Consider the following 24,701-nt stretch of genomic DNA (forward strand, 5'->3'; position numbering starts at 1 on the left):
GGAATGATAAGCTGCAACAATTAGTAGCAGTGAAAAATAACAACAAAAAACAGAAGACATCAAAAAAATCAAGTCCAACAAATGTTGATGCTGCATCTCAGGATACAAATGTTGTTCTCCCTGCAGAAATTTGCATTCCAGAGCTAGCAGCACCACCAGAGAGACCATTAGGGAAGAAGAAGGCAAAAGAAGCAAAGCATCGTGCTGGAGGTGATGTCTGCAAAGAAGCATTGGACCTTCTTTGGGCAAAGAAGGTTGAAGCTGACCAAGAGAAAGAGATAAAAAGAGAGGAAAGGTATGCCAAGTCATATGCTATTGACAGAGAAAGGCTTGAGCTTGACAAAGAGAGAATTGCACTAGAGAGGGAGAAGCTTAGTAATGAAGCCAACAATACTTACTTGAAGAGAATTGTTGAAGAAGAGAGAATTATGAATATCGACCTCAGTTCTTTAAATGAGATGCAACAACAATATTACATGAACCTTCAGTCTGAAATTATTACTCGTCGCATGAATTAGATAGTTATCCAGTTTTCTTTTAAAAATACTTGTAGGATTTTATCTTATGGACACGTGCCTTCAGTAGTTTCTTTTTCTTATTATTGCTGGATTGTGTCTTGTGACATTTCATTTTTCATATCAATGGAGGTAGTGCTGTGTGGTTGAAATCTATTGTGTCTAGTTGAATATGAATGTAGGTTGTGCTGTCTCGTTCAATGGAGCCTAGTTATGAACTATTTGCCCTTCAAGGCTCATAGTAGCAATATCGACTCATTGTTTTCACCTTGTACTAGATTATCTGCTCCAAAGAGTACAGGTGTGTGATACAAACAGAAAGAGCTGATGCAGTAAATTATCTAGTCCTTTACATAATCTATTGTGTTCACCTTGCAGGAAATAGAAAAACAACTTTAACAAATGAACTTAAGGATATAAATCTGGGTGGTGTTGCCACAAGTGCTCAACTAGATCTTCTCTAAGTTGATAATGTGTTTCTTGGTTCCTAATTTTCTTGTGATTCTTAAGAAATTCATCAAAATCTGTTGTCATCTCATGGGAGGGCTCCACATTTTCTCCTCCGTGCTCAAAACGTTCATCCGGATCGACTCTTTCCTCATCTTCAATAATCATGTTGTGCATAATTATACATGCTATCATTATGTTGCTTAGTGTCGCCTCGTCCCATAAACGAGCTGGACCACGAACAATGGCAAAACGAGATTGAAGGACCCCAAAGGCTCGTTCTACATCCTTCCGTGCCGCTTCTTGTGCCTTCGCATAGTAGATTCTTTTATTGCCCCGTGGTTCTGGTATGGTCTTAACCAATGTTGCCCAAGAAGGGTATATGCCATCTGCAAGGTAATATCCCATTGAACAGTCATGGTTATTTATTCTATAATTCACTTGTGGACTTTCTCCATTTGATAATTTTGCGAACAGGGGAGATCGATGAAGAACATTGATGTCATTGAGAGAGCCAGGTAATCCAAAAAAAGCATGCCAAATCCATAAATCTTGTGAAGCAACTGCTTCTAAAATTATAGTAGGCGTGTGATGATGGCCCGAAAATTGACCTTGTAAAGATGATGGACAATTCTTCCACCTCCAATGCATGCAATCAAGTGAACCCAGCATACCAGGAAATCCTCTTTCATCGCCAAGTGCAAGTAACCGATGTATATCGCTTTCATTGGGTGCTCTTAAATACTCCTCACCAAAAACGTCAATTACAACTTTAACGAACCTTCTTAGACTTTCCAGCGCAGTACTTTCTCCAATACGTACATATTCATCTGTAGCATCTGCTGCCACTCCATAAGTTAGCATACGAAATACTGCAGTAACCTTCTGCAAACAACTTAAACCTTGTTGTTGAGCCGTGTTTCTTTTTTGCTTAAAGTAATCATCATGTTGTTCAACAGCATTCATTATGCGAATAAACAGGGATCGATGCATCCTAAACCTGTTGCAATGAAATATAATAAGGCATCTATAAGACAAAGTACACACAAACTAACCATACAAATTAAATAAATTGTTACCTCCGCCGAAACAAGTTTGGGCCATAAGTAGGAATGTCAGCCAGGTAATCTTGGTACAATCTCGCGTGTCCCGCTTCTCTATCTCGATAAATATATGCACGACCTGGAACAGAGCCTCCTGGCTTTCTACGAACTTGTGAAACAGTATGAATGATTTGCGCAGCAGAAAGTATGAAATCCTCGTCGTCATCAGATGATGATTCATCAAGTAATTGTGATGACAACAATCTATTTGAACCCATCACCTGAATTTGCAATAGACATTTCAGATAAATTGAACAGAACATAATGTCAATCCTTTCCATAATCTCATATGCGCCAAGTTTTTGCATCACGTGAGATTGTACCATGAAACGACACATGTGCTTCAGCCAAAATTTGCGAACGACGAAGCTTTTACAATTTTGGATTTGGCAGATGAACAGTACAGATGTAGATTGGTATTGAACGGGGAGACATACCGAATGAATTGATTCAGGCGACGGCACCGCTCAGAACTTGTTCGTCGGCATGACTCTGTCAGGTGTTTTGAGTCTAAAAATAGTGGCGGCATGACTCTGTCAGGTGTTTTGCGTCTAAAAATAGTGGCGGCATGACTCTGTCAGGTGTTTTGCGTCTAAAAATAGTGGCGGCGCATGCAACCGATGGTCCACCAATTATTCAAAGCCGTTGGAGCTTCCTATATTTCAGGAACCATTGGAGATCATCGTGAGTTTTACATGCAAATCTAATTTAGCAGCTTACTAAACATCCATTTAAGGAGCTATAATTTAGGCAACTACTGCAGTTGCTCTAAGAGGCGCTGGCGCGGATACAGTCACACCTTGTCTCCTCGGCTCCTGGCTCCTGTTGGACGCCACTCGCCACCCCACTTTCCAAACCAGACCACAGCCGAAAACCCCCGATCATGCCGCCGCCGGTCGAACCCTACATCCCTTCGTTCACCGCCGGCTTGTCCGCGCACGAGGCCGCCGATGCCGACAAAGACTACCTCTACTTCCTCCGCCACGTCCGCCTCGACGGAGACGCCTACACGGTCGTGATTCCGTCCAAGGACGGCGCCTCCTGTCCTCCCCAGATCATCAGGTACGAACAACCGCACTCCGATCACAATGCCGGGGCCCCCGTCGCGGGCTCTGAATGCGGGAGACAAAGGGCCCATCCCCCGTCGGAGGAGAACTCTTGGGCTACGGGTGAGGCCGCCCCACACGGCGTGAAGCGCAAGGTTCCAGGCGCGAGCCCCGCCGGCGAGGTCCGAAGCGGTGCTGTCCGTATGGAAGAGGACACCCCGACATTGGTGGCGAAGTCCGCGTGGTATGACTTGCAACCCGACATCGACGATGACTACCGCTTCTTCCTCCAGAATGCTCGCGTGGTGAATGACAAATTGGTGTTCAAGACGGGGAACTGTTCAATAACTATCGGGGACCATAGTGATGCTGAGGAGCACGACGACACCGAGGAGGAAGAGAAAGAGGAGGAAGGGGAAGGGGAAGAGGATGATGAAGAAGAAGCAGACGACCTTCCTGCGTCAGGGCAGTCGGGGGAGGACGGTATCGGTATGGAGGAGGCCGGTCCTGTGTCAGAGACAGAGGACGGTGTTGACTCGGATTTGCCAATTCCAAAGGTCTTTGAGCTAGTTTAGCAAAAAATCGTGCTATTTCCGTTTCTTGTGAAGTTCGTTCTAAACTCCTGATACCAACCCTTTCTTTGCCTTGTGACTTTTGTAAAGGAAATTTAGATCTATACCATTAAAAGATTACAACTTTAGATGTATATCATTGATATCTCACTTACACGTGGGATCCACATAAGTCAATGACATGTGGATATCTAAAGTTGTAATCTTTTAATGGTATAGATCCAATTATTCCTTTTTGTAACACGTCTTGCTTATAAAGGGAGAAAATTGGATTTCTGCCATTATGAAGCTTAGGATTCGCTCAAATGCCACTATGTGAACACGCTTCGCTAAAAAACCATTATGAATCATATGCTTACAGACAAAATGCCATTTAGGGGGTTATCTGAAACATAAACTTCTTTTACTAAACTGACTGGATGCTTGTGCCCCTGGCGACATAATCGCTGTCGCTCATGGATCGGTCCGGTTCCAGCTGCCAGGTTTTCTTCAGGCTCTGCTCTATGCGGTTGGGTTAGGGAAAGGAGCGATACCCACTGCTGCTGCGGTGAATTGGGTGCTGAAAGATGGCCTCGGGTACCTTAGCAAGATCATGTTGTCCAAATTCGGACGCCATTTTGATGTTAACCCCAAAGGGTGGCGACTGTTTGCTGATTTTCTGGAGATTCTGACTCCAGTGTTCCCTCACCTGTTTGTTCCAGTTGGGGTGGCTGCTGGTGCTGGCCGCTCAGCAGCTTCTTTGATACAGGCTAAGACTTACTTTAGTATTGATTATCAATATTCTATAGTCTGCATTTATGGAAATCTATGCTCATTATAGCGCAACATAGGTGTTCTGCCTTGTGTATCTCGGTATCCTCATAATTGGTAGCCATATGAACATGAGACTTATGATATGGCCACTAGAAGATGTATGACTATCTGAAGATTTTCATAGCATGTTTATACTTTATACTCACCTGAGCGACGGCGATTATGGCCAGGGGCACAAGCGTCCAGTCAGTTTAGTAAAAGAAGTTTATGTTTCAAATAACCCTCTAAATGGTATTTTGTCTGTAAGCATATGATTGATAATGGTCTCTTAGCGAAGCGTGTTCACATAATGACATTTGAGCGAATCCTAAGTTTCATAATGGCAGAAATCCAATTTTCTTTTGTAAAGGTGAAGGATGAAGTGGTGAGCAAAAATGAAGAGGATGATGTGGGGCCTGGATCAGATTTGCATATTACTAACGATCAGGTGTATTGTGAGGTAACACCATGTCATTCACATTTGTTGTGAAATGTTATCATGTTTCAAGCACAGGTTTCCTTGTGCCCGTCACCATTGCTTCCATACCATTATTTTTTCTCTTCATGTTTATGTGGTGCCTGGCCTAATAGACGGAGAAGGTGAAAGAAGGAGGAGGGAATACGTTGAATGATCTAGCCAGGAGAACAACAGATTTGGATCCTTTGGACAAGAAGGAAGCAAGCTCAAGCAAGGGACATCTGGCCATGCCTCTCAATCCTTCGGTAAAAAAATTACAGTACATGTCATATTGTTATTGTTATTTGATTATGTACTCGCTATTTTTTTAACACTGCACATGTTTTGTCAAAATGGAAGAACGACCCTGCTCCCTAACATATGTTACATGGATTCAAATCCTTTGGATTTACTAATTCCTGGAGTATTCATGCATAGTACTGTTGTCTAAAGGCTTGAAAGTGATTTATTATAATGGAGTCCCAGGAAAATGCATCCAGCACAGAAGGGGTTTAAGGCAGGGAGACCCCCTTTCACCTATGCTTTTTATCTTAGCAATGGATGTTCATGCTTTTTATCTTAGTTTCTAAGGCTGAAGATGCAGGATTGTTGCTGCCCCTAGCCACCAGATCCCTGCAGCATAGACTGTCATTATATGCTGATGATGTGGTTGTGTTCCTACATCCAAGAGAGAGTGACATCCAGGTTATGCTCAACACCCTGAAGTTATTTGGAGAGGCTTCAGGGCTAAAAACAAATATCCAAAAAAGCAATGCGTTTCCCATTAGGTGTGGAGACGAAGAGCTTACTCTTTTACAAGAGCAGCTGCCATGTGCAGTCTCATCCTTTCCCTGCAAATATCTGGGCATCCCTCTACCCCTATACAAGCTTTTCAGAACTCAAGTGTTAGAGTGTAGATGGGTCTGGCCCATTAGGGGTCCCAATTTTGACCCGTTACTGTAGCTAGCGTTTACTGTTGTACCAGTCACTTCCTCTCTCATGGTATCAGCCGCCTAGCTCCTCCCCTTCCCCCAGCCGCCGCCGCCGCCGCATGGCCGGCCGGCCGCGCCTCCCCCCTCCCCCGCCGCCGGTGAGCCCTCCCTCCTCTCCTTCCCCGACGCCGACGTCTCCTTCCCCCCCTCTCCCTCTCATACCGTGCCTTGCTGGCCGCGCGCGCCCATCCCCTCCGGCGCGCCGCCAGGGCGTGCCGTGGTTCTGGCCGCCGCCGCCACTGGCCCAGCGCCCACCACCGCCGGTCCTCCGCCCCTCCCTGCCGGCGCGCCGCCAGGGCATCCCCTGGTTGTGGCTGCCACCGCCACCACCCCTCCTGCTGCGCCCGCCCCTCCTCTGTCGGGCCCCGCGCCGCCGCTCGCTCCCGCACCGTCGTCCTCCCTATCGGCTCCGGCGCCCATGCATGTGGTGCCCACTTTGACGCCCCTGCCCGTGGCACTGCCCCGGCACCGGCGCCCGTGGGAGCGAGCCCTCCTCCTTTCTCCCACCAGTCCCTCGGCAGCGACGCTGCTCACAGTGCCGCTCTTGCTCCGACCGCCAGCGTCTTCTCCCTCGACTTCCATTCCACCACTTTTTCCTTGCCGGATGCCGCCTTCCTTCGCTCTCAACTCCTGGAGCCTAGTTTTCCCCACTTCCCGCCCGACACGACAGTTGGGGCTCCCGCGCGTGCCTGCCCTCCGCCGGTGACCGTCTACAGCCAGCCCTCCGCCGTCACCTCCTCCCAGCGCGCCCCGTCGGATGATGCTGCTACCTTCCTCGCCGCCACCTGGGCCGCCGTTGCGGCGGCTCGCCAGCGGGCCCAGGACGCCGCCCGTGCTCTTGAGTAGGAGCAGGCGGTTGTTGACGCCATCGAGCGCCAGTACGCCGAGACCTACCGCCGTCTCGCCGGCAAGGGCATGTCGGATGGATCTCCCACATCTGCCCGTCACTGCGAGACACCTTCGAGTCCGCGCCCACCCCTGCCTCCACTCTTCGCGCTTCTCTTCACGCTCAGGCGGCCGCCCTCACCAGCATCCGGGCCATCGTCACCGATGTTCTCGCGCCGGATTCCACTCAGCACCCTCGGTGGCGCGACCAGGTCCTTCAGACCCTCCGTCGCTACGCCCTCGCCGATCACGTCCTCTCCCCGGTTCCTGACCCGACGGAGGATTGGCTACTGATGGATGAGGTGGTGCTTTCTTGGATCCATGGCACCCTCACGGCCGAGCTTCAGGACATCGTTCGTGTGTCGGACGATACGACTCACCGGATCTGGGTTGCCCTTGAGGCCCAGTTTCTCGGCAACCGCCAGACCCGGATTCTGTATCTCGAGACCGCCTTCCGCCAGCTTGCTCAGGGCGATCTCTCTGTGGACGAGTATTGCCGCCAGATGAAGACGATGGCGGATACTCTCCGCACCCTCGGGGCACCCATCACCGATGAGAGCCTAGTTCTCAACCTCCTCCGTGGTTTGAGCCCTCGTTTCGATCGTGTGACGCCCATCCTCACCCGCATGAAGCTGTTTCCCACCTTTGCGGAAGTGAAGAACAACCTTCTTCTCGAGGAGCTTCGCCTATTCGCCACTCCGACCTCCGCTCCCGCCACGACGCTCTACACCGCGCCTCGGACTGCCCCTCCTGACTCCGGGGGGTCCCTCTTCACCGCACTTCGGCCCCACCGCCCTCTGAAGCTCCTCGCCAGCCTACTGGCTCTGGGGGGGGGGTCGCGGCCGGAGCAGCTCTCCAGGTGGCTCTCACTGGCCCTCCCTCTACAACCCGTGGACTGGCACCATCCACATGTGGCCTGGGCCATTCGCGGGTGCGGGGGCCCCTTGCCCCGCCACCTCCCAGCCTGTCTTCTTTGCAGCTTCCCCGCCTGCTGCGCCCTCGGCTCCTCTCCGGCCTCAGCAGGGGCTCCTCCCTCTCCCGGGGCCTCCGTCTCCGTCCGTGTGGGGGCCCTGGACCAATGGGTGGGACGTCCAATCTCTCGCCAGCTCCTTTTCCACGATGACGTTGGCCCCACCCACCTTGGTCTGACTGGGTGGCTGACTCCGGTGCCTCCTACCACACCACCCGGACGCAGGTATCCTGTCTTCCACCTCCCCCCACTCCTCCCTTCTTCCATCGTTGTTGGAAACGACTCTGCCCTTCCCGTCACCTCAGTTGGTGCCACTGTCCTTCCCGGGCCTTTTCGCTTAACCAATGTCCTTGTCGCCCCCAACATTATTCAAAACCTTCTTTCCGTTCGTCAATTCACTACTGACAACTCTTGTTCTATGGAATTTGACCTGTTTGGTCTGTCTGTGAAGGATCTTGCCACCATGACCGTTCTGGCTCGGTGTGACAGCCCCGGGCCCCTCTACACGCTTCGCCTCCCTGCTTCCTCTCCATCGACCTCTGCCCCGCCTGTTCTAGTAGCGGTCGCCTTCTCTGTGACTTGGCATCGTCGTCTCGGCCACCCCGGGCGTGATGTGATGGCCAAGCTGTCCAGTAGTACCTTCGTTTCTGGTTGTAGGGGATCTTTTGAGCACCTCTGTCATGCTTGTCAGTTAGGTCGCCATGTTCGGCTCCCATTCCCTACCTCCTCTTCTAGGGCAGCAGACATTTTTGATCTGATACACTGTGATGTATGGACATCCCCTGTAATCAACATTTTTGGCTATAAGTACTATTTACTCATACTCCATGATTTCTCTCATTATTTGTGGACTTTTCCTCTTCGTCAGAAATTGGACACTTTTCCCACCCTGTCTCATTTCTTCGCTTGGGTCTCCACTCAGTTCGGTAGCACCATCCGAAGCATCCAGTGTGACAACGACCGCGAGTTCTATAACAATGCGTCCCGTGCTTTCTTCCTCTCTCGTGGCGTCCACCACTGTATGTCGTGTCCCTACACGTCTCCTCAGAATGGTAGGGCTGAGCGCATGATATGCACAGCGAACGATGTCACGCGCTCCCTGCTCTTTCAGGCTTCCCTTCCTCCTCACTACTAGGCTAAGGCCCTCACCACTGCCACCTACCTTCTCAACCGCCTGCCAACCAAGGCGGTTGCCCACCCCACTCCTTACTTCGCTCTTTTTGGCATCCACCCCTCCTATGATCATCTTCGTGTCTTTGGGTGCGCTTGCTACCCTAATCTCGCTTCCACTGCCCCTCATAAATCAGCGCCCCGCTCCACTCGCTGTGTTTTCCTCGGGTACTCCCCAGACCATAAGGGGTACCGGTGTCTTGACTTCTCTTCCCACAGAGTCCTCATCTCCCGTCACGTCGTCTTCGACGAGTCGGATTTCCCCTTTTCCTCCTCCTCTTCCACTACCTCTCTCACCGACCTCGACGTGTCCCTCGATCTCGACCCCGTGTCCCCCACTGTCGTACCACCCTTCCCTGCAGGCCCGTCCACCGCGCCGACTCGCGCGATCCCTTCTGCGCCGCTCTCCTCCGCACAGCCTCGTGCGGCCTCGGCACCTCCTGCGTCGCCTCGCGCGCCCGCACCGCCCCGTGAGGCCTCGGCGTCCCCCGCGTCGCCCGACGCGGCACCCCCGGCCCCACCCTCCTCCGCACAGCCACGTGCGGCCTCGGCGTCCCCTCCGTCGCCTCATCCGGCCCCGACATCGCCCGCCGGGTCCAGTCCGACTCCGGCATCTCTCGCATTGCCACGTGCGGCCCCGTTGTCCCGCTTCACCAACCCCATCCAGACGTACCAGCGTCGCGGTTGTGGCAGTCCTCCGGTTCGCCCTCACGCCGAGCCCCCGCCCTATCATCCCGTCATCGTCCATCGGGATCCTTACCACATCCACCCGATGGTCAACCGGCGCGCGACAGGTGTCCTTCGGGCCCCTGATCGACTGATTGTCTCCACGACCTCTTCTCCGACCCTACCTCCGGTGCCAACGACTGTCCGTGGTGCGCTTGCCGATCCACAGTGGCGGCGTGCCATGGAAGAGGAGTACGAGGCTCTCCAGGCAAACCACACCTGGGACCTGGTACCTCGTCCCCATGGCGCCAACGTGGTCACTGGGAAATGGATCTTCAAACTGAAGCTGCACGCCGACGGGTCACTGGAGCGGTACAAGGCCCGCTATGTGCTTCGGGGCTTCACTCAGCGTCCCGGGGTTGACTACGACGAGACTTTCAGTCCGGTGGTCAAACCTGCCACCGTCCGGACTGTCCTGACTCTCGCTCTGTCCCGGGACTGGCTGGTCCACCAGCTTGACGTGAAGAACGCCTTCCTCCACGGCACCCTGACGGAGATAGTCTACTGCACTCAACCCGTTGGGTTTGTCGACCCTGCTCACCCAGACATGGTCTGCAAGCTCAACAAGTTCCTCTACGGCCTCAAGCAGGCCCCCCGGGCTTGGTACAGTCACTTTGCCACTTTCTTGTGTTCGCAGGGTTTCGTCGAAGCCAAGTCGGACACGTCTCTGTTCCTCTTCCGTCGCGGCCCCGACACTGCCTACCTCCTCTACGTCGATGGTATAGTGCTCACCGCCTCCTCTCCTGGGCTCCTGCGTCGCATCATCTCCTGTCTCCAGCAGGAGTTCGCGATGAAAGATCTGGGGGCGCTCCACCACTTCCTCGGGGTCACCGTCGAGCGTCGTCCCCAGGGCCTGTTTCTTCACCAGCGGCAGTACACCGTCAACCTCCTTGAGCGCGCTGGCATGGCCGAGTGTAAGCCCTGCGCGACCCCGGTGGATACGCAGGGCAAGGTCTCCGTGGCCGCCCCCCGGTCGCCGATCCGATCGGTTACCGGAGTATTGCCGGGGCACTTCAGTACCTCATCTTCACTAGGCCCGACATTGCCTACGCCGTCCAGTAGGTGTGCCTCCACATGCACGACCCTCGGGAACCGCACCTCACCGCGATGAAGCGGATCCTGCGGTACTTGCGTGGCACTCTTGACTTCAGGCTTCTTCAACGGTCCTCGACCACTAAGCTTCGCGTCTACACCGATGCCGACGGGGCGGACTGTCCCGACACGCGTCGATCCACCTCGGGGTATGCCGTGTTCCTCGGGGATAGCCTCGTCTCCTGGTCGTCGAAGCGCCAGCCAGTCGTCTCCTGCTCCAGCGCCGAGGCCGAGTATCGGGCTGTGGCCAATGGCGTGGTTGAGGCGGTCTGGCTTCGTCAGCTGCTCCAAGAGCTCCACAGTCCACTGGCCACGAGCACCCTGGTCTTCTACGACAACGTCAGCGCCGTCTACCTCTCCACCAACCCGGTCCAGCACCAGTGCACGAAACATGTCGAGCTCGATCTTCACTTCGTCCGCGAACGGGTCGCCTGTGGAGCTATTCGGGTCCTTCATGTCCCGACCACCTCCCAATTCGCCGACGTCTTCACCAAGGGGCTCCCGACGCTGGTGTTCACGGAGTTTTGGTCCAGTCTCAACATCTGTAGTGGCTAGTGTTTCGCCTGCCGGTGGGGTGTTAGAGTGTATATGGGTCTGACCCATTAGGGGTCCCTATTTTGACCCGTTACTGTAGCTAGGGTTTACTGTTGTACCAGTCACTTCCTCTCTCATCAAGTTCAACCCATCTCGATAAAGTTGCTGCTCAGCTTCATGGTTGGAAAGCTGATCTAATGACCCGATCGGGAAGGAGAGTACATGTGCAGTTTGTAATGACAAGAGTGCTCATATATCTAGCTATGGCAGTGGAATTACCTTCGGGGGCTCTTAAGGCTATTGATAAAATCCGAAAATGTTTCCTATGGCGAGGAAGGAAAGATGCCCGAGGTAGTCATTGTCTAGTGGCTTGGAGCAGAGTCTGTAGACCAATTGGATTGGGAAGTCTTGGGATTTTTAGTCTCAAAGAGCTGGGATGGGCCTTGAGGATGTGGTGGCTATGTCAGGCAAGGACTGACCCTAGGAAACCTTGGAGTTCCCCGCCCATGCATTTTTCTGGTAAAGTAAAAACCTTCTTTAACGCTGCTGTGTGCACTGATATTGGGAATGGATCTTCAACAATTTTTTGGCAGGACAGGTGGCTGCATGGAAGGAGAATAGAAGACTTTGCTCCTGTTAAGGCCCATTAGGCCCAGTCCTACTGGCTATATATATTACCTACAGTCCTTAGGGACTAATTATCTATTATCAATCCCAAGGTTAGTAACATGGTAACAGAGCAGGTTACGAAACCGGGCCGCGCCGCCGTCTGCCGGCTTCTGTGCGCGGGTCGCGCAGGGTCGTCTGCGAGGGCCCTCTGCGCGCGGTTCCTGTGTGCCCACCCGCCGTCTTCGTCAGCCGGCTGCGCCCTCTGCGCGGTCCCTGTGCGTCCTCTGCGCGTCCCCTCTCTACGTTCGTCGTGCGTCCTCTGCGTGCAGTCCCTGCCGCCACGCGACGCCAGCTGCCGCCGCGAGCACTCAGCACGCAGCACCTGTTATCTGCTCTTCAGATCGCAGCACCGGTTATCTGCTCTTCAGATCATTTTTGCTGGTGTCTGCCCATGTCGATACCTTTCAGCTGTTATTCTTCAGTGTTTTATTACTCTGCATTATGTCGGCTAACGCTATTGTTGTCAACATTGTGCCTGATGGGCAGAATTACCCAGAATGGGCAGAATTACCTAGAATGGGCCTTTTGTGTCCTGACTGCATTAAGAGGTCACAGGTTACTATTTCATTTGACTGAAGATTCTCCAGTTTTAGCAGCTGATAGAAGCAATGCTGCTGCAATCAAGACTTGGCAGATCAATGATGGCAAGGTAATGGCTGCAATGGTCAACAACACTAAACCAACTATGATTATGAGTTTGTCCAAATTTACCACGGCTAAGGCTATCTGGTCACATCTGAAGGATCGATTTGTTCAGGATAGCGGTGCTCTTTTACATACCCTTATGCAGCAGACTCATGTGATTGAGCAACATGATATGTCCATTGATGAATATTATTCCGCCTTTGATCGTCTTATGAGTGCATTGACCTCCATGGTGCCCGCTTGTACAGCTGTGCCTTGTGCAGCTCACAAGTTCATTGAGAAGTTCTTTACCTACAGATTTGTTATGGGAGTTCGACCTGAATTTGATTCCCTTCGTGCAAGGCTGCTTCACAGTTCAGATACTCTCACCATGGCTCAGGCATTGTCCGAATTGCTTGCTAAAGAGACTCGTCTGAAGTCCATGTCCTCTATTACTGGTGTGAGTTCTCACAGTGTGTTGGCTGCTGCTCAGAGGTCTAGGAACATCTCTTTTCAGCCTTGTGAACACTGCAAAAAGACCACTCATCGGTCTGAGAACTGCTTTGCTAAGTTTCCAGAGAAGCTGGCTGATTTTCGTGTCCGTCGTGCTACTCGTGTTCGTGGTACAGGACCATCTTCTAGAGGCTCAGTTGCGATTGCTGCTACTTCATCTGCTGGTACTTTGTCATCATCTTGGGTTCTTGATTCTGGAGCTTTCTTTCATGTGACATCTGATCAGTCACGGCTGGCGTCTACTACACCTGTCACCGAGGGTACTTCTGTTTAGATTGCTGATGGTACATTGTGTCATGTCACCCACAAGGGTTCTCTTTCTGATCCAACTTTTACTGTCCCAAATATATTTTTTGTACCTCAGTTATCCATGGATCTACTATCAGTTGGTCAAATTACCGATCACAATTGTTTTGTTGGATTTGATGACTCATCTTGTTTTGTACAGAATCGCAAAACAGGGGATGTGATTGGGACTGGTCGTCGCCGTAAATCTTCGCCTCGCCTCTACATCTTGGACACTTTGCGTCTTCCTTCATCCCCTACCACTACACCTCACGTGCTCGCTGCTTCGGGCCCCACGACGTCATTCGCCCAGTGGCATCATCGTCTGGGTCACTTATGTGGATCCCGTCTGTCTACTCTAATAAAGTCAGGATGTTTAGGCTCTACTCATGTTGAGTCTAGTTTTCATTGTAAAGGTTGTCATCTTGGAAAACAAATACAACTTCCATATTTTACTAGTAATTCCCATTCTGCTAAACCTTTTGATCTAATTCACTATGATGTTTGGGGTCTAGCTCCGTTTGTTTCTAAAGGTGGTCATAGATATTATGTCATTTTTATTGATGATCATTCTCGTTATACTTGGATTTACTTCATGAAACGCCACTCAGAATTACCTTCTATTTACAAGTCCTTTACTCGCATGGTTCACACCCAGTTTTCTGCTACTATTAAAAATTTTCGTTCAGATTCTGGTGGTGAATTCCTATCTGATAATTTTCGCCAGATATTGACCATAGAGAGTACTCTAGCTCAACTTTCTTGTCCTGGTGCTCATGCCCAAAATGGTGTTGCTGAACGCAAACACCGTCATATTATTGAGTGCTCATACTCTTTTGATATCTTCTTTTGTGCCTTCACACTTTTGGAGTGAAGCTGTTTCCACTGCTGTGTATCTCATTAATAGACAACCTTCATCTAAACTTTCTGGTAAATCACCAGGTGAAGTTCTTTTTGGGACTTCTCCACGATATGATCATCTTCGTGTGTTTGGATGTATATGCTATGTCTTGTTACCACCACGTGAGCGGACTAAATTGACTGCTCAATCTGTAGAGTGTGTATTCCTTGGATATAGTCCTGAACACAAAGGCTATCGTTGTTATGATCCATCTACTTGTCGTATTTGGATTTCTAGAGATGTGAGTTTCAATGAAAATCGTCCCTTCCTTCACAACCAGTCTACTCACTCCACCTATTATCCCACAGAATCTACTTCTTTCATGTGTCTTCCTTCCATTCCTGCATCTGAACCATCATCTTCTACATCCACATCTGATGTTCTCATTCTCATAACACCACCTTCCACCTCCACGTCATCCACCTCTTACTCTTCCAAACCACCTATCATCCAAACCTACATTCGTCGTTCCCGCTCTATTCCTACGGCTGGTCCTGATCCTGATCCTGTACCTGATTCTTGTACTAACAATAATGAGTCTAATGATGTTTTTAATCAGGGATACCGTCTTCGTGACCGTGGTACCATTGAACCTCCAGATCGCTATGGTTTTCCACGGGCTGGTGTGGCAATTGTTGAACCCACTACATATCAGGAAGCTTCTGGGATTCTTGAGTGGCAGCTAGCTATGATTGATGAATTGGCTGCTCTTGAACGCACTGGTACATGGGATATTGTTCCTTTACCCTCACATGTCCCTATCACATGTAAATGGGTCTTCAAAGTTAAGACAAAATCAGATGGTTCCATTGAGAGGTATAAAGCTCGTCTTGTGGCCCGTGGTTTTCAACAGACTCAAGGACTTGATTATGATGAGACTTTTGCACCTGTTGCGCATATGACTACTGTTCGAACCTTGATTGCAGTTGCAACCTCATCTTCTTGGACTATCTCCCAGATGGATGTCAAGAATGCTTTTCTTAATGGCGATCTACAAGAAGTTTATATGCATCCTCCTCTAGGGGTTGATACTCCCTCAGGGCATGTTTGTCGTCTTCATCGCGCACTGTATGGGCTGAAACAAGCTCCTCGTGCTTGGTTTGAGCGATTCATCTCTGTCATCACAGTTGCTGGTTTTTCTTCTAGTGAACATGATCCTGCATTGTTTGTTCATGTCTCTCTCCAAAAGGCCTCACTTTACTACTATTATATGTGGATGATATGCTGATTACAGGTGACAATTCAGAACATATTTCTCATGTCAAGCAACATCTTAGTAAGGAATTTCAGATGTCTGATTTGGTACCGCTTAGCTATTTCTTAGGCATTGAAGTTCAGCAGACTCAAAAAGGCTTTTATCTGTCTCAGTCCAAATATACACAAGATCTTCTTGACCGCTCTGGACTTACTGATACACGCACTGTTGCAACACCGATGGATATTCATTTAAAACTTTGTCCGAAGGATGGGACACCACTAGCAGATCCAACTCGGTACCGTCACATTGTGGGTAGTCTTGTTTATCTCACCATCACCAGACCTGATATTGCTCATGCTGTTCATATGTTGAGCCAATTTGTGTCAACACCTACTTCAGTTCATTATGGTCATTTGCTTCGTGTTTTTCGATATTTACGTGGGACAAGATCCAAATGTTTACTCTATGCTTCAGATAGCCCACTTCAGCTTCATGCGTATTCAGATGTGTCAAGCGCCTCAACGCCCAACGTCGCTGGACCGCGGCTACGCAGTTCGTAGTCGTGCTCCAGACCTTCACCGTGAGGGGTTCCTCACCGGTGGCTTGAGAGAGGCAAGGGAGAAGAGCAGTTTTGGATAATTGATCTTGCTTGATTATTTCCCAGTCTATTACATGGCATATATATAGCCTCTGGTTCAACCAATCTCTCCTATGATTAAGGCATATGAAAAGGAAACTAATCTTAACCAACCTCTCTTATGATTAAGGCATATGAAAAGGAAACTAATCTTAACCAATCCCTCCTATGATTAAGGCATGCAAAAGGGAAACTAATCCTTATCTTTCTAAACTTAGCCACTGATTGTGGCGCCTGCCTTGGCTGCGCGATCTGCAGCCCTCCTGGCGTCACGACGACGCCTATAAGTGCGGCCGTACATGTCATCTCTCCCCCCCCCTCGACGATCAGCTCGTCCTCGAGCTGAAAATGGGGAAATTTGTCGCGGAAGTCGGCGACATCTTCCCATGTAGCATCAGTAGTGGCCTGCCCTTTCCAGCGGATGAGCACCTGCTGAATACCCCTGGCCAACCTGTACCGAACAGCCTGCTCCGGTTCTAGGATCAGCGCCCATTGTGAGTGGGTGGAAGAGGGGGTGGTGTAGCTGGTGGGGCGCCGACGAACTTCTTGAGAAGGCCGACGTGGAAGACATCGTGCAACTTGGCACGCGGAGGTAGCGCTAGACGAACTGCCACCGGATTGATGAGCTCTGTGACTTGATACGGCCCGACGAAGCGCGGCTTCAGCTTGCCCTTGGGCGCGTGGGGAAGGGAGGAGGCTGCCCGATGACGCAGGCGCAGCAGCACCCAGTCGCCCACGGTATAGGAGACCAGTCGGTGCAGGCGGTCGTAGAACTTCTTCTGGACGGCCTGGGCTTGTTCCAGGCGGTAGTGAACATCCGCTAGGAGCTCCTCGCGTTCAGCCATTGTCTTGGCCACCGCCGCCACCCGGGTATCGCCAGGCTCATAAGAGCGGATGGAGGGAGGATCCCTGCCGTAAACCACCTTGAAAGGAGTGTCCCTGAGTGATGATTGGTACGCTGTGTTGTAGACGTACTCCGCCCACGGTAGCCAACGTAGCCACTGACGGGGCCGGTCCCCAGTGAAGCATCGGAGGTACATGACGATGACTTTGTTGGCCGCCTCCGTCTGGCCATCGGACTGCGGGTGGAAGGCGAACGTCATGTGCAGCTTGGTGCCTGTGAGGCGCATTAACTCCTTCCAGAACACCAAGGTGAACACGGAGTCCCGGTCCGACACCATGGACTGAGGAATCCCATGGAGGCGAACGATCTCGCCGAAGAACGCCTGGGCCACAGACTCAGCACTGTAGGGGTGAGCCAGAGGAAGAAAATGACAATATTTGCTGAACCTGTCGACCACGGTGAGGATCACTGATTTGCCCCCAACGCGGGGCAGCGCCTCGATGAAATCCAAGCCGATGTCGGACCACACGGCCTGGGGAACGGACAGGGGCAGCAGCAGGCCCGCCGGGTGTAGGTGCTCAGACTTGTTGCGCTGGCACGTAGCGCAGGCGCGGACGAAGTCTTGGACCACACGACGCATGGCGGGGAAGAAGAAATCGCGGCGGAGGCGATGGAGAGTGCGCTGCACCCCTTCATGACCGTCGTCGTGCGTAGCGGCCACCACTTCTAGCAGCAGCGGGGAGTCCGGCGGGATGTACAGCCGGTCTGCGTATGCCACCATGCCGTCGAGCATCGACCATGGTGCGCCCCTTGTGCCGGCCGCGAGTTCATCCCGGATGGCGACCAGGGCCGGATCCTGAAGTTGAGCCTGACGGAGACGGTCGATGAAGTCGAAGCGGGGCGCGGACAGCACCAAGACCGAGCCTTCCGCGTCGGTGTCGCGCCGAGACAGCGCGTCGGCTACGGTGTTCGTGGCGCCCGGCTTGTACTCCACCGAGAAGTCGAAGCCGAGGAGCTTGCCCACCCAATGGTGCTGCGGGATTGTCGAAAGGCGCTGGTCGAGGAGGAACTTGAGGCTGTAGTGGTCGGTGCGGACGAGGAACGCGCGCCCCCACAGGTACGGTCGCCAGTGTCGCACGGCGTGCACCAGCCCGATGAGCTCCCGCTCATAAGCTGCCAGCGCGCGGTGACGGGGGGCGACTGGCCTGCTGAAGTAGGCGATCGGATGATGTTCTTGCAGTAAGACCGCTCCGAAGCCGTGTGTGGGTGCGTCACACTCGACGATGAAGGCCTTGGTGAAATCCGGCAGCGCCAAAACCGGAGCCGAGGTCACGACCATCTTGAGGTCCTGGAAGGCTGCTTGGGCCTCGTCGCACCAGGAGAAGCCCTCCTTCTTCATCAGCGCGGTGAGGGGTGCTGCAATCTTGCTGTAGTCCTGGACGAACTTGCGGTAGTACCCGGCGAGGCCCAAAAACCCACGCACCGCACGCGCCGACCGAGGTGTCGGCCAGTCGTGAATGGCCTGCACCTTGGCCGGGTCCATGGCCCGTGGACAAAGATGACGTGGCCTAGGTACGCCACCGATGGGGACCCAAAAATGCACTTGGATCGCTTGACGAAGAGGACATGGCGGAGAAGTTCGTCGAGGACGGCGCGGATGTGGCGCAAGTGATCTTGTCAAGCGCCTCGACGCCCAACGTCGCTGGACCGCGGCTACGCAGTTCGTAGTCGCGCTCCAGACCTTCACCGTGAGGGGTTCCTCACCGGTGGCTTGAGAGAGGCAAGGGAGAAGAGCAGTTTTGGATAATTGATCTTGCTTGATTATTTCCCAGTCTATTACACGACATATATATAGCCTCTGGTTCAACCAATCTCTCCTATGATTAAGGCATATGAAAAGGAAACTAATCTTAACTAACCTCTCCTATTATTAAGGCATATGAAAAGGAAACTAATTTTAACCAATCCCTCCTATGATTAAGGCATGCAAAAGGGAAACTAATCCTTATCTTTCTAAACTTAGCCACTGATTGTGGCGCCTGCCTTGGCTGCGCGATCTGCAGCCCTCCTGGCGTCACGACGGCGCCTGTAAGTGCGGCCGTACATGACATCTCTCCCCCCCTCGACGATCAGCTCGTCCTCGAGCTGAAAATGGGGAAATTTGTCGCGGAAGTCGGCGACATCTTCCCATGTAGCATCAGTAGTGGCCTGCCCTTTCCAGCGGACTATTTCTCTTGGGCAAGTGATCCTGTTGACCGTTGTTCTACTACAGGTCATTGTATTCTCCTTGGATCACACCACTGGCAAGCGTACAGGTAAAGCCCCTTCATTTAGGGTCAAAATGTGATGGTAAAAATATGACACGTTAGGAATACATTTTGTGTCGGTTACCGATCTATAGCAAGAAGTAACGCACAATCACACATAATATATGCAGCAGCTCAGCTCGTATATACAATAGCATTCATATATACATGCTTGTGTACTCTGTATATGTTAACTGTGAAAAGGGTGAACAGGATGCATGAGCTGAAACTCGATGACACATCTGAATTCCGAAGTGACCAACTAAAATCTTGTTTTTCATCTCTATATAGGAGTGTTAAACTTTTGATAGTAATTATGGTCTATAGTAGCAAAAGGATATTTGGGTCGGCCCGTATTACCCATTGGGTTAATGAGACCATAGTCTTCTGGTGAAATTGGCCAACCCATGTACTCCTTATTACCCATGGCCATGGGGCCGGATCCAAGGCCGGGGCCAGGTCAACCATTCTCATCCCTAAATGTGCACATCCTAGCTGACCATCATCACCACTCTAACGAGGGTGCCCCAGTGCATGACCCGTGTAGCCATTCCCTTCATGCTGGTAGAAGCTTATGTTTGGAACAAGTAATCTTACTCAGCTATGCACGCTTTGCAGCCTTGTTGTTGTTCCTGCCGCTACTATCAACTAGCACTACCAGGACTGTTACAACGTTATCACTCAATTCACTTGCTGTTCAAATATGGTGGTTTACACCAGTTTTGGTTTTCCTGTCTGCATTTCCTTTTATGACATGGCAATCTTAGCCAGCAGCATTTTATTGGATCTCATTGCTTGCTGGCTCTTTCTACCTCGATGATTGTAATCTAGACATCTAGTGTACATCATGTATGTTAACAGTTCATGTATATTATCATTTAAAACATCAAGTCATGTTATTCTTAACACATTATACTTATTGTGCAAACTCTTTGTAAAAGAATAAATTGCAAACACTACAATTGTACCTTTTTTATTTTCTGTTTTGTTATTAGTAGATGTTCTAATATTATTTTTATCCATTGGGAATTATGTAAGGATGTCTTGTAATGTGATTAGTACGGTCATTTGTATTTTTTACCTTTTCAGTATAATGCTAAAGCTATTTCTTACGCTGTATTCATGTTTCTGCAAATGTTACTCACAGGAATTACAAGGCGTTATATGGCCCCCACATATCAATGAGAGGCCAAATTCAGTTTTTAAAGAGAAGTTGATTGAGTTTCTCATCAAACCATTTACACAGGAAGAATATGATAGGTATTTTGCTCTGGCTAGTGATCGCATTCCAATGGTCAAAGAACGAAGGACCCGTAATACGGTGGCATACTATCACTGGACGCATGAGATGAGCAAGTCATACTTTGATAGGTACCCAGGTATGCTTTTGTATCATGCATACATTATTTTTTCACAATCAACCCTTGTTCTTTGTCATTTGGCTGTTTTTTAGCCTCATTGTTGTTTTGTTTTTTAAGTATCTTTGTACTGCTCATTGCAAAATTTCTTGGTATTGTATGCTGTGTGCTGTGTGTGTCAATACTGCTATTGATGCATTTCATGAAACTTCTGTGCCACGGTTTCTAATTATTGTTTTCATTTTGAACCTTAGCTCTAATTGCTGGGTTTTTTTAATTATATATGCCCAAAGTAGTTTATTGATGGTTTGCTTGAATCTATGATTGTAGTTGTGGACATATTCTTTCCACACCATACCTGAGGTCAATAATTTGTAAAGTTAGCAGTAGCTGTATTAAGCAGGGGAAAATGTTACTTTTAACAATTGTATTGGTTCATTTAACTCTCGTACAATTTTGGAGTTCTAATACCTCATATTATGTGTATTCATCAGAGTGCGCATATTGTATTCTTCAGAGTTCTAGTACCTCATATGCTTGGAACTTGGAGCACTTTTTTAATTGAAAATTGGCAGGAGCTCTGCCTTGCAGAAGCAAGAAACAGAAGGCTCTGCCCTTGGATGCCATATGAAGAGACAATGCTGAGAGCACAGCCAGCCTAAGGCAAAGGTCCTCCCGCTACTGGCTGCTGAAAGCAAGATGTCGTTGCGCGATATCCTCTTTTACCTATACCACGACCAGCAGCACTGTAGAGCTCTCATTTTTGAGTACTTTCTTCTTTTCTTTCCACAAATTCTACATGGCATAAATGATTCATTAATCCGTTGAAAGTGCTTCTATGCTCCTTTGCCGCGATCTCCCACCACTTAGCAATGGAGGCAACATTGGCTTTGGAGGACAAGAGAAAGTTTCTCAATCCAGTGCCCTCCTCCAGATGTCATTAGTGAATGGGCATATGATAGGGACATATGTAGTCCAATTTCCTGTTGCACATGATGCTTGGTGTTGCCGTCCCCTCCTTGCTAGGTTGTCTGCTGTTAAAACTTTGTTTTGAATTAGAGTCCCACACGACGAAGTTGCATTTATTTATTTTCCGCTTCTGCTTTCCAAAATAGGTTGTGTTACGGCTCAAAAGAACCGGCGAATCAGATTTGATATGCCGACATAGCGGTGTATTTCCTATTAGCCATCAATCTCCAAGTGATAGAGTCTGTGACCTCTGGTTGCAGATTTACGTCCTGGAGTCATAGCCAAATGGAAATACTTTCCTTAAGTTGAATGAGTGATTCTTTCCAGTTGGCTTCTAATCCACGCATTATTCCTCAGCTCCAGGCTAGCTGATTTGTTCTTGTACTTAACTATAGAAGTTAGGTGCCAGCATTCCTAGGACGTCTCCTTGCAGCCAGCTACTGTGCCAAAGTTAGGTGCCATTACCCATTGTCTGTCACACTGGTGCACGTGTTGGACAGCAGACGGTCTGTGGCATCACTAGGGTTGTCCATTCCCACCCATGGTTTCGAATCCTATAAGTCCGAGATGCCTAGCCCCCAAGCCTTTTGGATGTTTCACTCTTCCCCAGTTGACGAGGCAGTGGGCACCATTAACCTTACCTTTCCCTTTCCAAATGAAGGACTTGTCGATCCTGTCAATCTCTTTTCATGGAGCCCTAAAAAATGGTTTCTTGTGCAGTACCAATTATATCGAGATGGAGTTATTCTCAGTTGGTTTGTTTTAACTTACCTGATATGCTATGTTTCTCCAACTGGCCTGATATGCTTGTGATTATAATACTAACTGACACCTCTTTGTTTGCTGAATTTCAGATCTTGCTCAGCAATTCAGTCTCCAACGCAATAACTATACAAATGGCTTGGCTCTTTTGCGTGGGCTTTTCTTCTGGTTGCAGGTAACCACATGCCATTTTCTGCTGTTAATAATCTGGGCAAGCTAAGTGTTTGTTGGCGCACATCTGAAACTCAAGTTCCATCTCTTGTTAAAGCAAGTAACGAATGTGTAGCAGAAGCATACCTCTTGATAGAATTAAAACAGAAGGTTTATTTTTTCAGTGGAGACAGTCAGTTTGCCTATGTAGCTCAGCATGATCAGTCTGGGAAAAACATGTACCATGCATTAATGAGTAATCAGTTTATTTGCACCATTAATGTGTGCTCTCTTATTTGAACTAGTGCATGCTACTCTATTAGTTCCAAATTATAAGTTGTTTTTGTCTTTTCTAGATTCATAACTTTTTCTACGCATCTAGCGATTTTTTATCTAGGGTCTAGGTACATAGTAAAAGCTACGAATCTAGAAATGCCAAAACATCTTATAATTCGGGACGAAGTACTCAGCAGCAGCATAGCATGGTGGTGTTCCCTAATTTTAATTATTTAGGGCTAGTTTGGGAACCCAATTTCCTAAGGGATTTCTATTTTTCCAAGGGAAATTAGTTCATTTTCCCATGGAAAAATAGAAATCCCTTAGAAAATTGAGGTTCCCAAACTAGCCCTTACTGTATCTTTATGCTTCTGTAGAACATTGAGCTAGAAGACCAATTCAGACCATGGAGCGATGAATTTAAAAAGTACCGAGTTGTCATGGAATGTTTGTAGAGGGTTTACCCATACTAGCCATTACTCCATCCAGTTCAGAAAGTCGTTTGGTAAGTTAGCGCGGTCGTCTCTGTGCAACTCTCTGACCTCATGTGGTATTCGGTGATACGTATCTATTAGCAGAAACTATGGTATTGTGTACTGTAACCCAATTCGAGTGCCCTAGAAACAGAAGGGGTATCTAAACTCGAGCAAACCCTTATTTTGCCCAGACTCTCGTTATGTGGTTATTACTGTGCAGGGGTGACAAAATTCTGCCAACAGAATCGGTGTATGGCTTTGCATCTGCGTAATATGAATTCTGGAATGCTCTGGATCGTATCTGGGACTGCAGAGTATACATCTTGCTCGGTAATCGAATGGAGAGAAACCATTCTTTTAAGGGCGTTGGATAAGTACATTCTATATCTTTTCTGGTATCTGGTTGCTGTTGAACTTGATGCGAGGCTTGCCCATGCTGAAATTGAGGACTCTGGACCTCATGTTGTACTTGATCACCCCGTCGTACAGCAGTTTGCGGATGTAGTGCTCAAGGTCTGACCCGATCAACCGAAGTGTGTACTCCGACAGCTCAGCCCCCTGTTTCAAAGCAGAAACGAGCTCAGCTATCCTCTTACCGATCACTTCTTTTGCCAAGACCGTATGTTTTATTTTTTTGGCAGGAGTGGCTCTAAAGTAGATGAAAAGGGGGGAAATGACCGTACGAATTTCAGACAACAAGAGATTCAATTCAAATTTTTTTTATCTACTATCGGAGCTGTTGGAGTGGGAGCAACTACAGAGGTTACCTCGTAGTGATCGACGAGGTCCTGGAACTCGTTGAAGACCATCTGGCAGGCCTCGTCGGTCCAGGCGAACTCGTCCTGGGGGTCGAGCATGAGCGTCAGCTTGTCCATCTGCGTCTGGTCGAACGCGTTGGTCACCGGGTCGATGTACGCAGCGTAGATGCGGACGTGCCGCGTGGTGCTGCTCAGCCACTGCCCGCCGTACTCGCGGCTCATGTTCTTGCTCTCCGCCAAAGGCTGCCGCGGCAGGGACTGCGCGTCCCCCTTCCTCGCCTGCTTCTCCGCGTCCTGTGGCGGCGGCACGCTCGCCACCTCGGCCTCCTCCTCCTTCACCTGCTGCTCTTGCTGCGCTCGCGCCGGAGGGACCCTGACGCTGATACGTCCCGCCGTTTTGGGGCTAGCGAACCGACGCCCCTGCAGCGGCAGCTTGGCCGGGGGTAGAAACGCCGTGGTCGCCATGTTTGTGGTGGCCTCTCGCCTGCTTCTTCGCCTGTGCTTTGGCTAGTGCTGGATTTTTGTCGTTCCGCGCGTGCAGCAGCTTAGCCACAAGCGGAGAGCGTGGCTTGTGTCGCGTACTTTTTTGTGTGTGTGGATAAGGGCCGTTTCTGCCACTGACTTCGGTTTCGGTTTGCACTTTTGCACAGCGCACCATTGGGCCAAGCAGGCTT

General features: G+C 49.9%; 3 protein-coding genes across 5 annotated transcripts; 1 reads left to right on the top strand and 2 right to left on the bottom strand.

Annotated features, from left to right (window-relative positions):
- Positions 1 to 726: 726 nt before the first annotated feature.
- Positions 727 to 2,779, bottom strand: LOC103646140 (uncharacterized). 2 transcript variants are annotated; one of them, XM_020548211.2, is made up of 3 exons: positions 2,503 to 2,779; positions 2,042 to 2,286; positions 727 to 1,962 (listed from the first exon to the last, which is right to left on the bottom strand). In XM_020548211.2, exons 2-3 carry the CDS (start codon positions 2,281 to 2,283, stop codon positions 924 to 926), a joined length of 1,281 nt encoding a protein of 426 aa, XP_020403800.1. In that variant the 5' UTR covers positions 2,284 to 2,286; positions 2,503 to 2,779; the 3' UTR covers positions 727 to 923. The 2 variants fall into 2 exon arrangements, with proteins under 2 accessions (XP_020403800.1, XP_020403799.1); XM_020548210.2 differs by having other exon boundaries at positions 2,389 to 2,541.
- Positions 2,780 to 2,849: 70 nt separating this feature from the next.
- LOC100502247 (uncharacterized) lies at positions 2,850 to 23,459 on the top strand. Of its 2 annotated transcripts, XR_004856012.1 has the most exons (7): positions 2,850 to 3,668; positions 4,846 to 4,935; positions 5,067 to 5,198; positions 20,426 to 20,657; positions 21,212 to 21,384; positions 22,460 to 22,542; positions 23,171 to 23,459. XR_004856012.1 is itself a non-coding variant. In NM_001196724.1 (6 exons), exons 1-6 carry the CDS (start codon positions 2,949 to 2,951, stop codon positions 23,246 to 23,248), a joined length of 1,335 nt encoding a protein of 444 aa, NP_001183653.1. In that variant the 5' UTR covers positions 2,896 to 2,948; the 3' UTR covers positions 23,249 to 23,332. The 2 variants fall into 2 exon arrangements, 1 of the variants encoding a protein (NP_001183653.1); NM_001196724.1 differs by lacking the exon at positions 21,212 to 21,384 and having other exon boundaries at positions 2,896 to 3,668; positions 23,171 to 23,332.
- Positions 23,460 to 23,473: 14 nt separating this feature from the next.
- LOC100277720 (uncharacterized) lies at positions 23,474 to 24,660 on the bottom strand. The gene is made up of 2 exons (NM_001151216.2): positions 24,037 to 24,660; positions 23,474 to 23,827 (listed from the first exon to the last, which is right to left on the bottom strand). The coding sequence occupies exons 1-2, from the start codon at positions 24,490 to 24,492 to the stop codon at positions 23,651 to 23,653; spliced, it is 633 nt and encodes a 210-aa protein (NP_001144688.2). The 5' UTR covers positions 24,493 to 24,660; the 3' UTR covers positions 23,474 to 23,650.
- Between the last annotated feature and the right edge of the window lie 41 nt (positions 24,661 to 24,701).

This window comes from Zea mays, chromosome 2 (assembly GCF_902167145.1).
Source record: "Zea mays cultivar B73 chromosome 2, Zm-B73-REFERENCE-NAM-5.0, whole genome shotgun sequence".
NCBI lineage: Eukaryota > Viridiplantae > Streptophyta > Magnoliopsida > Poales > Poaceae > Zea > Zea mays.

What these genes read in the sequence shown, in the direction of transcription:
- LOC100502247 (NM_001196724.1), top strand. Translation starts at nt 2,949, where the DNA reads ATGCCGCCGCCGGTCGAACCCTACATCCCTTCGTTCACCGCCGGCTTG. An exon ending in ATACTTTGATAGGTACCCAG is followed by an intron (nt 20,658 to 22,459) that starts GTATGCTTTTGT and finishes GCTGAATTTCAG; the next exon opens with ATCTTGCTCAGCAATTCAGT. An exon ending in GGCTTTTCTTCTGGTTGCAG is followed by an intron (nt 22,543 to 23,170) that starts GTAACCACATGC and finishes ATGCTTCTGTAG; the next exon opens with AACATTGAGCTAGAAGACCA.
- LOC103646140 (XM_020548210.2), bottom strand. An exon ending in CCAAACTTGTTTCGGCGGAG is followed by an intron (nt 1,963 to 2,041) that starts GTAACAATTTAT and finishes TCATTGCAACAG; the next exon opens with GTTTAGGATGCATCGATCCC.
- LOC100277720 (NM_001151216.2), bottom strand. Translation starts at nt 24,492, where the DNA reads ATGGCGACCACGGCGTTTCTACCCCCGGCCAAGCTGCCGCTGCAGGGG. An exon ending in ACCTCGTCGATCACTACGAG is followed by an intron (nt 23,828 to 24,036) that starts GTAACCTCTGTA and finishes GCTTTGAAACAG; the next exon opens with GGGGCTGAGCTGTCGGAGTA.